Source organism: Lacerta agilis, chromosome 13 (genome assembly GCF_009819535.1).
Source record: "Lacerta agilis isolate rLacAgi1 chromosome 13, rLacAgi1.pri, whole genome shotgun sequence".
NCBI classification, from domain to species: domain Eukaryota; kingdom Metazoa; phylum Chordata; class Lepidosauria; order Squamata; family Lacertidae; genus Lacerta; species Lacerta agilis.
This window is the reverse complement of record NC_046324.1, coordinates 24,952,758-24,967,173: the sequence shown is the minus strand read 5'-3', so window position 1 is coordinate 24,967,173 and position 14,416 is coordinate 24,952,758. Positions and strand designations below refer to the sequence as shown.

The window sequence follows — 14,416 nt, the reverse complement described above, 5'->3', positions numbered from 1 at the left end:
TTAGATCTGACTGTTCTGCTGAAATGATGGGGAGAACTTCCGGTGCCCTATATTTCAAAAGAGCTGATGGTCACCATAGGCATCTAAGTAAATTAAAGATACAATTATTCATCCACTACAACAGCCCTTCATTCACTTATTTTTGAAACATTATATAACACTAAAGGGGTATGGATAATGCCCAGAGTTTGAAAACTATACAGGTCTTTATATCCCTAAATTCCTGAGAACTCTTTGCATGCCTGGGCTTCCCAAAGTCATCTACAAGGATCGTTTTCTTTCCCCATCAAGTATTTAAAGTCCTCCACATTCCATTAAGAATATTAAAAATACTTCTGTTCTCAGACAGAATATTTAAACCCCTGCTTCCTTAATGACACCTTTTTCTCCTCCTCTACCCCAGGAACTTTAAACATTTATTACAGAAAAGCATTTGTGAAAGATTAAATCAAATGCTGAGGGTGGGTAAAACCAACAGGCATGTATTTTATTTCATTTTTATAAAGCCCCCTTGCTATATTTCAGGCAACAGTCACACACAGCCTAGACTTAAAAAAAGAAGAGCTGAAATCCATATTCCTAAGTTTTATTTAAACAATTCTGATCACAAATAAGCAAGGCTGCAGTGCAGGTGACACTAGCGGGACCATTCTCATCTATTAAGAGCACAATGTTACAGGTGAGCCGCTGAAGGACAAGCGTGAAGACCAGCTTTTATCTTCTTGACACGCTCAACTACAACTACTTGATTCATGAAATGCCAATGAGGCTTGGAGAGGTCACTGTGTGAAGGCACTGAATACGCATCTGAGATAATTAAGATTTCAGCCTTCGAAACATGGAAGGGAAGTGAACAGCAGTTAAGAAAATCAATAAGAGTCTTTTATTTGCAGTGACACAGATGTCTCAGTCAATAGTGTCTAATAGGCAAGCTTGATCGCTGTGGACAGGTGCCTGCCTCCAAGGCTATCAAAGGGCTTTCACCATGACAAACATTAAAACTTATTTATGTTGCTATTGAAAGATCCTGCTGCCTTGCAGGTACTTCCATTTAGTGGTGTATATTTAAAGTCATTATGCCACTTTGGGCCTTCCCGCCTATTTGAATCAAAACTGGCCAGGAAGGACTTGCCCTGAAGTGTCCATTTGCCCATCAATTGTGAGGCTATTGCATTCAATTGCAGGTGCCAGGGGAAGGCAAGTAAGCCTTCTACAGATTTCTGCCCCCTTTACAGGACAAACTGATAACTAACACAGAGCTCCAAATAACATGACAATGCGTACTTCTACTACTACCTCCACTCTTCATCATCTGGCAGCGTGTGTGTGCCTTAAACCTATATGCAAAGATCTAACAAGCCAGGAATCCTATTTGCTATTCAAAATTGATTAAGTTTTCTTCCCCTAAATTGAGGTAGCAGCAGAACGACGGATGCGAAAGGCGCTTCAATCTATTTGGAGCTAAATCTGATTAGTGCATTTTGAGAAAGGCAAAGCAAATTGGTGTGCCAATCCAAATCAATCAGGACAGAGGCGCCTCCACAATACGAGCCCTTTCACAGCTTCTCCTCTACTTTATTAAAAGACCACATTACTGATAAGTGAACAGTAAGCATCTCTGAGGCTATCCTAAAACACAAGACATTCATGAACAAGCCCATCCAATACACCTACCTGGCCATTAGCTAATATTTTCTTCAGTTCTGCAGAAGACTTCTTCAAACTGCACAATCAAGAACAAAAAAGGTATTTTTAGTGATTGCACCAGTGCACTTTATTGAATGGAACTGCAACTCGTACCCAACTAAAAAAGTATAACACTACTTAGCATTACATCTGCCTATAATCACAGCTGTGTGAACTCAGCACCCAAGCAATTAGCCTAGAATTAATCATCACAGTTTTACTTTTTTCATTTCATTTCTCCTCTCAACATTCAGATTTCCAAAAAAACTGAACTTTCATGATGAAATGGTAAGGTTGTAGAGAGAAAAGACGTGCAGGGAAAGGGCAGTGGTAAAGCAAGAGTGGTGCAACAGACAGAAAGCTAGACTTGGGAGCCACTCGTTTCAAATCTCTGGATTAGTTCTAGATCTATAAAATGAGAATGGTTGCAACATGCCACTCATAGTTGTTGATAGAATAAACATGTCAACCAGTTCTAACCACTGATGCTTTGAATGCAATTTTAACTCGTTAATTGACATCCACATAAGACTGTAGTGCAGTGCAGGGTAGTCCAATGCTTGGCCCAAGGGCCCCTCTCAGAGCCTTATTTGATGGCCCTCAGCAACATCTGATGCCCCCCCAACCCTTTGTGCTGCCTTAACAAAGCTGAGTAAGGGAGAAACTGGGCTTTGAGAAGGAATTGTGAGGGCTGTGACAGGGTCAAAGTGCCCTTCAGCCTCCTTCCCAAAGCCTAGTTAGAGGTTTCTTAGCTTTGGGAAGGAGGTGAAAGGGTTCTAGGACTCTGCCAGAGCCCTGTGTCTCTTTCCCAAAGCCCTGTGCCTCACTTAGCCAGCTTTGAGAAGGCAGTGCAAGGGATGGGAGGGGGTCAAATTTGGGCCTTGTTTTCCCCACCCAACAAGGCAGTGTGTGGCCTGTGGGTTCCATGTTGAAGTATTATTGCAGCCCACTTGATATTAAAAGTTGGACTGCCCTGTCCTAGGGTCACAATCCATTAGGAAGTTTTTGTGCACGAGCCTCATTGAAGTGAATGTCAGCTGTGTAGGTGCTTTTGCACAGCCTCCCATTCATTTCAATTGGGCTTAAGCAAGAACATCTCCTGCTTTATCATGACCCCCCCAAAAAAAGTTAAAAATGCAATGAGATGTAATTAATATATCTAAATGCATCAGTTAATAAGCCAGGATATGAATGTGCAGGCTGCAGCTACACACAGCTCTTTCATTCTTGCTTTGCTTCTCCATTTGCATGAAGGGCAAAATGGACCAGGAAGCTGCAGTTGTAAGCCATAGTTTACAGTTGGCTTACAAATCATGACTTGAGATCACCAAATAAGCCATTTTGCTCGGAGAGTTTTCATAGGATCATAGAATTGTAGAGTTGGAAGGGACCATGAGGGTCATCTAGTCCAAACCCCCTGCAATGCAGGAAACTTTTGTTCAACATGGGGCTCAAACCCATGACCTTGAGATTAAGAGACTCATGTTCTACTGTTTAGTTCGGAAGCTCCAAGTTCACATGCAACAGAAAGGTATGATCAGCTGTGACTTCTTGATTTGCTTTTCCTCTCCTCATGAAGTGAGTAGCAAAGAAGGAGCAAAGGGGCTGCACACAGGTGCATATTCTTATTAAGCCAGGGTGCAATTGTGTGAATGCAGCTGTATTCTTGACAGGCATGAGTGTCTTATCGTCGATCATGTTGACTGAAATTAAAAACATGTATATGGTATCTTTGTTCTTTAATAAGCTTCTTGTCTGCTGGACTACTTTAAAGAAACGTTGCCAAATGAAAAGTATACTGATCTTGTCATCTCTTGCAACCAACTGTTTTGTGAACATGAAACAGAGGCAGGCTGTCAATGACTTCAAAACAGTCATTCCTAATGCAGGCAGGTTTTGGAAAATGAAAGTCAATTAACTGCCCCATTAGATGTCAGCTTCTACAGAAGACACTGCTTGCAGGGCACTTTCAGAACCAGCTTAAAGTATGTGAAGAAAACAACTGACCACAGAAGGGGGGAAGGGACTTGCTTTAATATGACTTAATAAGCTTTAATAATTTTGTAATAATACAATCCTAATACTTTGCTGATAATCCTTCTCCTCTCGGTAAGCAATAGTTTTGATTCCAACTCTAGACCAATGCAGGTTTCACATACAACACAGAATGACCTCCCCTGTCTTAGGCTACTGTGGCATTTAGCTGAGGTAACAGACAAGGTTCTTTCCTTGCATTTCCTAATAGAAACAGGTAACAGAAGAATCATTCTCTCTCGCAAGCCTTTCCTTATATATTCTTCAGTGACTCCTCTTCTTTCATCTCTGCAATAGAGCAGGAGTAACCAACATGGAATCCTTGGACTACAATTCCCATTATCCATAACCACTGGTCATGTTGGTTTGGGGTAATGGGAACTGTAGCCCAACACCTGGAGGGCAGCACATTGACTACCCTTGACTTAGAGGATTCCTACAGGTCTCAGCTGCTAGCTTTAATTCTTCTTTAGTATTTCTCCCTGGCACCGCAAGGCTTCACTCATTGTCAATTTTTAACCACCTTTACACAAAACAAAACCAATTGCTCTGTCCATCACCCCTTGAACTTCTGGTTCATCATAATCTTGCAGAACTCTCAATGAGACAGAAATGTCCTGAAGCAGAAGACAAAACGTATAACCTCCATTTCCCTGAGGTAGCCCTATCCTTTCCGTAGGCTTGCAAAACTGGATCCATCTTTGTCTCTTCTCTTTCCTTTGGCCCACCACATCCAAGCTGTGCCCATATCCTGCAGCCTTGCTGTTTCTCCTTTATCAAGATCCACCCTTTCTTCCACCTGTTGCTAAAATCAACTGGCCATGGATCTTGCTATAGCTGTTGTCTTCAGCTGATTTAGAACACCTCTGAATTTCCCCCCTCAAGCAAGGATAGCCACTTGAGTGACAAGAGAAGATATCAGCAGAACAGTATTGTTCTGTATCACATAATATTCCAAAATGGGACAGGAACAGTCCACTATAATATAGGAAACTTAAAGTGCAGTGTCTTTAACAGGGCTGGGCGATATCAGCTTTTCAGCATTGTGATATACCATCAGTCAAACATCGTGGTCTGGAAATATACAGTGGCACCTCTGGTTGTGAACGGGATCCATTCCGGAGCCCCGTTCACAACATGAAAAGCCCGTAACCTGAAGCGCTGAATCTGTGCATGTGTGCAGTGTGATTCGGTGCTTCTGCGCAAGAGTGATTTAGTGCTTCTGCGCATGCGTGAATTGCCGAACCCAGAAGTAACCCGTTCCGGTACTTCTTGGTTCGGTGCATTCATATCCCGTGACGAACAAAACCCGCAGCTATTGTAACACAAGGTACGACTGTACCGCGATGTTGAAAAAATAAACCACATTGGCCTCAGCCTGTCAGGCTCACCGCGGGAGCTGAGGCAGTTTCACCCCAGCGCCTAGCGGGCTGGGACAAGGCAGCTTGTTTGTACGGCTCAGCTGGGGCGTAAGAGGGCTCTCGGTCCCCAGCTGAGCCATCCCCTGTGCTCTCCCTGCTCACAGACAAGCAGGGAGAACATCGGGGATCCTTTGTGAGGCTCTGCTGGGGATGGGGAGGGTCATCCCCAGTGCTTCCGTCACTTGCATGAGAGCTAGCGCTGGGCTGGGGGATCCTTTAACTGCTCGGCTGAGCAGGGGGAGGAACAAGTTGTTTCAGTGCTTCGCCGATGCAGTTTTTTTCTCCCTCTCTGCAGTATGAGGGCAGAGTGGGATGGCAATTACACTCAATGATATATTGCTGGTGAAACCACCACTGCTCCTGAGTCACTCAGCTAGCAACGTTCACTGGAGGAAGTCGCTAGCAGAGGGACTCAGAAGTGGGGGCGGTTTCTCCAGTGATATATCACTGAGTGAAGCTGACATGGCGGTCTGCTCCTCATACTGGTCCTGGGCCTAGTTGCTTGATTCACAAGACTTCACTCGTTGGGTCACTAACATTCCCAATTTACAGAGGCTGAAAAGAGATGAGCTGCTCAGAACCCAGCAACTCAATGGCTAGGAAGGGTCTTGAAATCTGGTCTCCGAGGTCCTTGCCCACAGTCACTGTGCAGTGTATCAAACTGGCTGCCTGATTTCCCACAATGCAATCTATGTAGAGACAACTAGTATTAATCACATTGGAGAATAAAACCCCCGCCCGCCCCCGCAACTGCCCAATGTGAAACAACCATAAACACAGGATGTCTGTATGCCCACTACAGAGCATGCTAAGTTCTGGACTGGGGCAACTGTGCAGAGAGTGCCTCAAAGAAATAGGTTGTCGAAAGGCACAACAGCCTCAAAGACTTAACGTTGCTTTTGACAAGCCACAAAACCTTGCTGAAAACTGGTCAACCAAATCCCCCTGAAGTTATCTGGCATTTCCTTATTTGCTCCTGTTAATTACTATGCAGAAATCACTTCTCGGGTTCTGCTTTAATAAAACGCATGCATACTCTTCCCTTCAATTCTTACCTATTGCTTGGAAGGGAGTCCGGGACGGCTGCGCCACTATTGTTAGCAGACCCTGCTCGCGTATTTACCTGCAGGCAGGAAAGGAATCTTTATCAGTTGTTTCTATTCCGAGGACATGGTTCTAATTAACCTTTAATTTGCCGTGAATTTCCTATTTTCTCTAGGAAGGTTAATTAGCTAGTTGCCCATGGTAGAAAGCCACCCTCTATGTAGGTTACCACATTGTGTTATCAAGGAATCATGCTCTTTTATTCACTCTGCATTTGAAATGCTTGGTTAAGTAATACAATCAAGAACAGGCACACAATAAGGCTTTCATTTCATTCCTATTAAATACATCTTGCTCATTCCTCCCCTCCCCTGTGTGACCATTTTGCAGTAATATATCAATTACATTTGTCTAATATGTCACCAGAAAGGCTGAGATATACTCCGCACAACTGTGTATCATTCGTAATTTGAGATTCATGTAACATTACACAGATGTGTGTCGATAAAATGCAAGTTAAAACATAAATATTGCACAATGTTTGGGCTATGCTTAAACCGGTATAGATTAAGTACGTCAAAATTAATATGATCTTCTTTCTTTGTTACAGATCGTTGGCACAGCCCAAGAGCACAGCTCCTGCACAACTCTGATGTCTGAATGGGGCACCAGAAGGAGGAGGAGCACCTTATTTCAGAGAGAGAAAGCAAGAGAGAGAACAAAAGCAAGAAAAGAAACAAATTTCAGTCACTGATAAACCACACAACTTATTCTGATAGCACAGTCAACACCATACGGAAGGAATCTTTCCTCCACAACGTTTTTAAAAAATCTGCTTGTCAAAGCTCAGAAAGTACCATTTTGTTTGACATTTCAATAAGTGGAACACAGCATTGCAAATCCATCTAAGTTTAATGAAACGATTATTGAAATTCCTACCTTCAGGCCATGTATGTTCCGTTTCCCTGGAGGTTTGCAGGCTGAAACAGTAATTGACTAAATTGTAGAACACATCAGGGCCATTTACAAATTTGCTCAAAATGAAATCTTTCTTTTTTTGAAAAATGAGAGCGATACCAAAATTAGTAGAGAGAAAAAAATGATTGAGATATGGTTCCCAAAACTCAAAGCAGGAATTATGTAGAAGCGTTTCTAGACCTGCAAGAATGAGCATTTAAAGAAAGATTTGTAGTTTCTGAAAGCCAGCTAATATAAATTCTAATTTTATCTTAAATTTCATCAAAATCAATATAACTGTGAGTCATAATGAACATCTTCTAATCCAATTCCCAATAACTCCTATATGTTTTTCATTCTTTTTCAGTGTTTAACTAAACATTTTTTCAGGAGATGCTGTTTTTAGCAGAGGTGATCAAAATACATTTGGGGAGGGTGAGGGTAAATGATGACACAGCTATGCCAATGTGCCAGACACCCACACCATGTAACTGGGATCAATGCTGCCGGCACTTTTTGTTCTGCATTTTCCACACTGAAAATCCAAAGCTGAAGTTTCAAATTTGACTGCCTTAGGACACCAAGGACCAGGCATGGCATAAATTGAGATGATCTCCTTAGTTATTTACACAAAACCCATGACAGGCTGTTATGAAATATAGGTTTTTAAGATGAAGTACTGCAGAGTGAAAGAATTATTTCCTTAAAACCTTTCGAACTCCACATTGACTTTTTCTCTCCCCCCCCCCGCCCCCCATGCAGTGGATATGCTTTTGTCAAATGTTAAAGCCACAAAGGCTTCGAGCTATATGTTACGGACAGTTCCCATTTTAAAACTACAGTGCCCTACAAATTGTATGTTAAAGGGCCTGTCAATTTTGATTGATTGTCTGGGAAAGGATGAATTTGATTTTTTCCCCCTTCTCCCCACCACCCATTCTCAGAAATACATGCATTTCACTCCAGCTTTTGACAGGAGGAAACAATGCTATTTATTAGTCAAGAGGACACATGTGATAGTTATTAAACACAGCAGTTAGGATCAGCCCATGCAATTTAAGCTATGGAAAATACTGCCATTATATTTTTAAAATAAGAAATAATGGATTGCTAGTTTAAGGGCAAAAGCTGAGAGGGAAATCTGAAAAGCAGCCAATGAAAATGCAACCAGCCATTCCTAATTTGGGGGTGGAAGGGCCAGAATAGTAAATAATATTTTACTATTAAATATTTAACCAAGTGTCCTTTTTTTCAGGTTATATACTAGTAACAAACTTCATTAGGTGCAGAGTTAAGCCATGATTGGAGAACAATTTAAAATTCCACAATCAAATTCCAGCACACAGCATCCCGGCAACCTTAACTCTGCATAGCAGGGGGGTAACTTCAGGAATTGCAGCCTTCATTTTTGGTGCTTTAAACTGCAATCCTAACCCAATTTTAACCCTTGGGGTAAGACCCATTGAACTGAATAGGATTTACCTCTGGGCAGACATGGTTAGGATTGCACAGCAAATCATTTCATCCCTTTGATTTAATTCTGAGCCCTGTGGGTTTCCACCCTACTCCGACCTCCACTAAATAAAAACAAAACAGGCTTATCTGCATTTAATGAGTTACATGTTCCAAGCCAATTGCATACATGCCTTTAAACTATTTCTATCTTGCAAACAGATTTCAAGTACTTGTTACAAAAACGTGCTTTGCCAAAAAGGAATGGCCAGATGTAGGGCAAATCTGCGCTTAAAAAATAATAATTCTCTTTTTATACAGTACTTGCATCTGGGATGCACTGGAAAGAGCTTAGAAATTGACATAGTGAGAGATGAGCCTTCCTCTCACTGGTGGGATCCACTGAGATTGCATGCTTCCCTCATCAAGAATGAAAAAGGACCTCTACATCCTAAACCCACATTCTCTTCCACACAACTGGTCTCTAAACTGCCAGTGTTGTCAAGACTCCTTTTGAGATCTTATTAGCATGTGTTAGAGAATTCTGTTGGTTAATTGCCCAATTCAAACTTCAGAGAGTTACAAGTAGTGAAAAGTCTAGAGTGTTTTTAATTGGAAAGCTTGTGTTATGATTATTTGTATACCATCAGTTAACTGATGAAGAGTATAGTTTTTAATTATTTTAATTAATTTATTGCAGGGACATTTACTTAGAGAATTTAAAGCCATCTCTCTTAACAACTATACTTTCAGAGATGGGAAAGGGGAAAATTACATATCATGTTAAGATACATGCATTAAGAAAAGATTCCCCTTAGCCTAGGTATTGATAAGATTCCAATTTTTGCTATCCCACGCAAGCAGCAAAGAAGTGGACCACCCAACAGTTAGTGGTTGCTAGCTGCATAGGCCAGACTTCACTGATTAATCTGCTTGGCATCTGTATGCATTCACACCTTTGCACTCACCATTTTTAAATGGGCACAAGTTGGACAATGTAAACTAAAATCTGGTCTGGAGAATGACTTTATATCTGCAGAAACTGTGGTGTCCCAAGAATAATGGATTCCTCCTTCCAAAATTAAGACATAAATGTGATATTACATGCCTCTGAACCCATAATCACCGATAAAGCAGCTTATAGATACAATGGCTGGCAATTAAAACTTTTTAAAATATTACCTCTTGGATATATCTGCAGAGGCACTATTAACTGTCCATTTACTTCCTGTTCCATTACTGTGGAGTAATACTGCGAAAAGATGTATGAGAAAGAGAGAAATCATTCAGTTATATACACAGACTGGCAACAGTGTGTCTCCCTGAATTCAACAGTTCCAGAGAGACCATGCTAATTGCAGCAAAGAGATTGACTAATGTTCTTTCTTTCAGCTGTCACCAAGACATTTTGCCCTCTTCGTTGAATTCACAGCAGTATTTTGTTTTTAAAGTGGCAACTGAACCCTTGCTTACTGACTGCAAAAGGACAACTGTAAAGGGGCTTCCAATTTCCTACAGGGGCAGTTTTAAGACTTTAGTATTAACTTTAAAGGCCCTAAACAGTTCGGGACCAAGGTGTCTGAAAGTGTATGCTCCTGCACAGACCTGCCTGATCCCTGCAAATCAGCTTCAGATGCTCTCCTGGTTGTGCCACAAGCTGCAGATGTCCGTCTCGCAACAACTCTGAACCGTTTTTTACCACTATGATTGAATATTTTGTATTTTGTATTTCTATTTGTGTAAATCGCCTGGAAATAGCAACAGTGATGATGATGATGAAGAAGAAGAGGAGGATGAGTTTGGATTTGATATTCTGCTTTATCACTACCCGAAGGAGTCTCAAAGTGTCTAACATTCTCCTTTCCCTTCCTCTCCCACAACAAACACTCTGTGAGGTGAGTGGGGCTGAGAGACTTCAAAGAAGTGTGACTAGCCCAAGGTCACCCAGCAGCTGCATGTGGAGGAGCGGAGACGTGAACCCAGTTCCCCAGATTACGAGTCTACCGCTCTTAATCACTACACCACACTGGCTCTAATATTTTTAAATAAGCCAAGCATGGTAAGCTTTATCATTTCTATAGCTTTGCAAGGAGCTTTACAATTATCATTATCCTTTTTTCTTTACTTGAGTCGGCACAATAGGCCAGCAATGCCTCAGATTTACTCACAGGGAACCCCACCACAAGATGCAGGAATGGCCACTACCTTTGAAAAAGGCTTAAACACACACATGGAGACGTCTGCCAGTAGTCAAGAGTGCTAAATGCAACCTCTTTCACATAGTAGATGCAGAGGACAAACAGAGATGACCAACATTTGTATATTCTCTGCTGCTACCAGGGGTGTAGAAGCAGCTGGCCGGCCAACACTGGCAACAAAATCCTGGGCAAGATGGATCTTCGGCCTAATCTAGGTAAGACAGTTCTTTGTTCTAACAGAAGATGGGAAGCTGTGAATTGACCAAGCTATCCAGAAACTCAAGAGCTGAATGGAGATTTGAATCCCCATAGACTGCCCATGTTCTACACCAGGATGGCTAACCTTTGGTCCTCCAGATGTTGCTGGACTACATTTCTCATCATCCCTGGTCATGAGGGTTGGAGGGTAACAGGTTAGCCACCCCTGCTCTACTCTATATGCTGGACCATGGTGTCATTCTCCTCTAGCAAGAAGCAGAGAAAACTAGCATGAGCTTAAAAGCAGATATCTGAAATATGCTCAAAGGGCCAGGACCAGCCTCAGAACCCAGATTATAACAGTGCAACTCCTACTCATTTCATTGGGGCTTACACCACAGAGGTTCATAGTAGATTTTGCCCTATGTTTCTTTAAAAATAAAAAAGTAATGTCACTTTCTCCATTACTCAAACAGAGATGACAAGTAAATGAAATATCAATCATGTCAGCTGTCAACCTTTTGGGACAGCAATAACTGTTAACAAGTAGTCTGGAAAAATTGTCCAAAAATGATTTGTCCTCCACATATGAGCACTTGAGGTTGCCATGGAAAGTTAAGATGCCAGTGGCTATTTGGAACATTGTTCAGGTATTCTTTTTAATGGAAAATTTGCCAGTTATTGATCCAAAACGTGTACCCTTTGCTTCCAAATGGCTGCGAGCAACTTTCCAATCAGTGGCTGTCAAAAAAATTACTGCCTTTTTATACCAATAGAAGACAACCGTGGCAGTGCAGCCCTACTGTCACTTAATGCCTCTCTCTTAATTAACCAAAAGTACCATAAGAAATTCATTCATTCATTGCTATAGGGATTATAAAATAGGTTGTTGGTTTTCTAAAACACCTTTTTGTCCTATATAGCAAATTTATTATGGCATTACTTTCAAACAGCTTGTGGCAGTTTCTGAACAACCTTGGAATATATGTGGTTCACATGTGAACCAAAACAAAGCCTTCGCCAAAGCTGACCTCTATTATATCATTTATTTCTCAGTTAAAAACAAATCTTCAGTTTGCTTTGACAATAGCATAGCCTGAAAAGGCCCGGCACTCACTCCTGCAGGCTGCAACTTCTCAAAACTATGGCTATGATGTTATGACTCATACACCATACCAAAAACTCCCTGCAGTTTCAGGGGCAATTTGCCATGCAGAATGAGTGGACTGGGCATTAGTGAAACATAAGTCCAAAACCCTCTTGGGTACACAGAGTGAGTTGCATGCTTTTTTAGACAAGGGACGTAAGTTCCTCTGTATACAAGCTTTACTTCAGTGGGAAGGGCAGTGGGGATAGGTATTACAGCAGCCCTCCCTTCATTGAAAGGACTGGGAATTTGCTGCACACAATGAAGTTCCAAGTGGACATTGGAGACTCCTTGTGCATAAGGAACCCCTGAGTTAGGCTGTCAGAGCACAATGTAGAACTCAGGTCTGCACTGAAGAACTGTCAATCATTTTATCTTTTTAGGAAGAAAAGATGTGGAAGACCAATGAATTGTGTTACTCTATTTTAATTGGGGGGAGGGGAGATAATAGTTAAACTCATGCTCATTTATAAAACACAAAGGACAAGTCATTTATAAAGTTATATACAAGTCATTGAGATTCAATGAGTAACCTTGTTTTCATATTTTTACAGTTATTAAAAGACAATACATCTTTAAAATCTTCTCTGCATGCTGAGCCTGCAGCTAAAATATAACTCTTCTGAGAGAAGGGGTGAAAAAGTCTCCAGATGAAAGCAGATTTTGTTTTTAAAAACACATTTTTTTTAGAGCCGAGGGGTTCATTTTTAATGAGCCGTTACTTTAAGTACTGCATAAAAAAACGCAAGAAATTGATAGTCCATTTAGTTTGCACTATATCTAATGCAAAAGTCATTAGGATGCATTACTCTCAATGTTCATGATATGATCTGTAAGTGTAGTTGCTTTTTTTCTCTAAAAAAGGAGCGAGCACTTCAAAGTTTCATGTGAGATCTCTGCACCAAACCAATAGAATAAATAAATAAATAAATAATACACCCTCCGTTAGCTTTTTAACAGTTTAGAACACCAGAAAAAGGGGTGGAGGAGGAATGAATGAATCTGATCAGAAGCCACCAGAAGCCTCTGCAAAAGTCAGGCTGAAATGAAGTCATAGAACTCTTTGTATCTGCCATTCAGTTCAAAGTTTCTTATACAGGAGACGTGGATTGTGGCTGAAATCTCACATGATTATTTATGTATTTATTGAATAAAATTTATATACTGCTTGATTGTAAAATAAAAATCTCTCAATAATTTACTAAAAAAAACAAACCAATACCACTATTAGTAAAATCAATTAAACATTCAAAAAATTAAAACTAGCTATAGGAAATACCTACATAGGACAGCATTGCTTTCATTTCTTCATCACTTCGAACAGTAATCCTATCACCGTCCTCATCTTCATCTGTAAAAAAGCCCATGTCATTAGAATTATTAGTGTAAAAGAATCTTACGCATTTTACAAAAAGGAACCTTATGTTGTATGCCTTAGCAAACAAAACTGTAAAGTGAATGGATTTTAAAACAATAACGAAGTAAGGCAAAAGGATAAGAATGCACTGTTAACCAAATGAATTTCAGATGTATAGTATTTCCTAGTATAGTAATTTCCTAGTATAGCCCATAAAAAGCTTCCTTACACCAAACCAAACCACGGGCCAATTTAGCTCAATAACTATCTACACCAGCCCTTCTCAACCTTGGATCTCTATATGGTGTTGGACTACAACTCCCATCTTCCCTAACAAGCAAAACCAGTGGTGGTCAGGAAGTATGGGAGTTGTAATCCAACAACATCTGGGGACCCAAGGTTGAAAAAGGCATGACTACACTGACTGGCACTGGCTCCACAAGGTTTCAGAAAGGGATCTCTCCCATCCCTACTTGGAGATACCAGTGATTGAACCTGGGAGCCTTTGCATGCAAAGCAGGTGCTCTGCCACTGAACTATGTCCCTTCCCAAATGAGGAGACAGTGAACAAGAACAGAATGCTGAAAGTCATACAAATGTTATGCCTTCAGATATGCCCTACAGCTTCACATCCTGTGTATTATTATATTTTTTGCCAAGGATGATTTGCACTTATTCAGATAGAATTAAATGGCTATAGAATTTCAGGTCGTAACATAACCATCATGTTCATATATACAGGTGTTGATGCTGTAGAAAGTTGGATTTAGGATAAACATTAGGGAGAAGTATGGTTGTAAAGGCAACCATAGGTGATGTTTTCCCTCCTACTTCCCCTCCCCCCATTCCTTCTCATTTTCAAAATATAGATTAAACTCTTCAGGACAAAAACCTGTCCATTTTTGCTTATCTTATTCTGTAA

The 14,416-nt window shown here is 40.9% G+C and overlaps 1 protein-coding gene across 11 annotated transcripts in view; it reads right to left on the bottom strand.

Annotated features, from left to right (window-relative positions):
• The window catches only part of MAP2K5 (mitogen-activated protein kinase kinase 5), a 130,536-nt gene that overhangs the window by 108,766 nt on the left and 7,354 nt on the right, over positions 1-14,416 (bottom strand). For 8 of the 11 annotated variants that reach the window (XM_033167429.1, XM_033167431.1, XM_033167433.1 and 5 more), the window contains exons 3-7: positions 13,421-13,488; positions 9,777-9,846; positions 7,125-7,165; positions 6,197-6,264; positions 1,675-1,732 (exon numbers count right to left, since the gene is read on the bottom strand). In XM_033167429.1, the coding sequence (XP_033023320.1) occupies positions 1,675-1,732; positions 6,197-6,264; positions 7,125-7,165; positions 9,777-9,846; positions 13,421-13,488 (305 nt within the window). The remainder of the gene's footprint in view (positions 1-1,674; positions 1,733-6,196; positions 6,265-7,124; positions 7,166-9,776; positions 9,847-13,420; positions 13,489-14,416) is intronic. The other 3 variants (XM_033167423.1, XM_033167428.1, XM_033167426.1) reach the window with 1 other exon arrangement.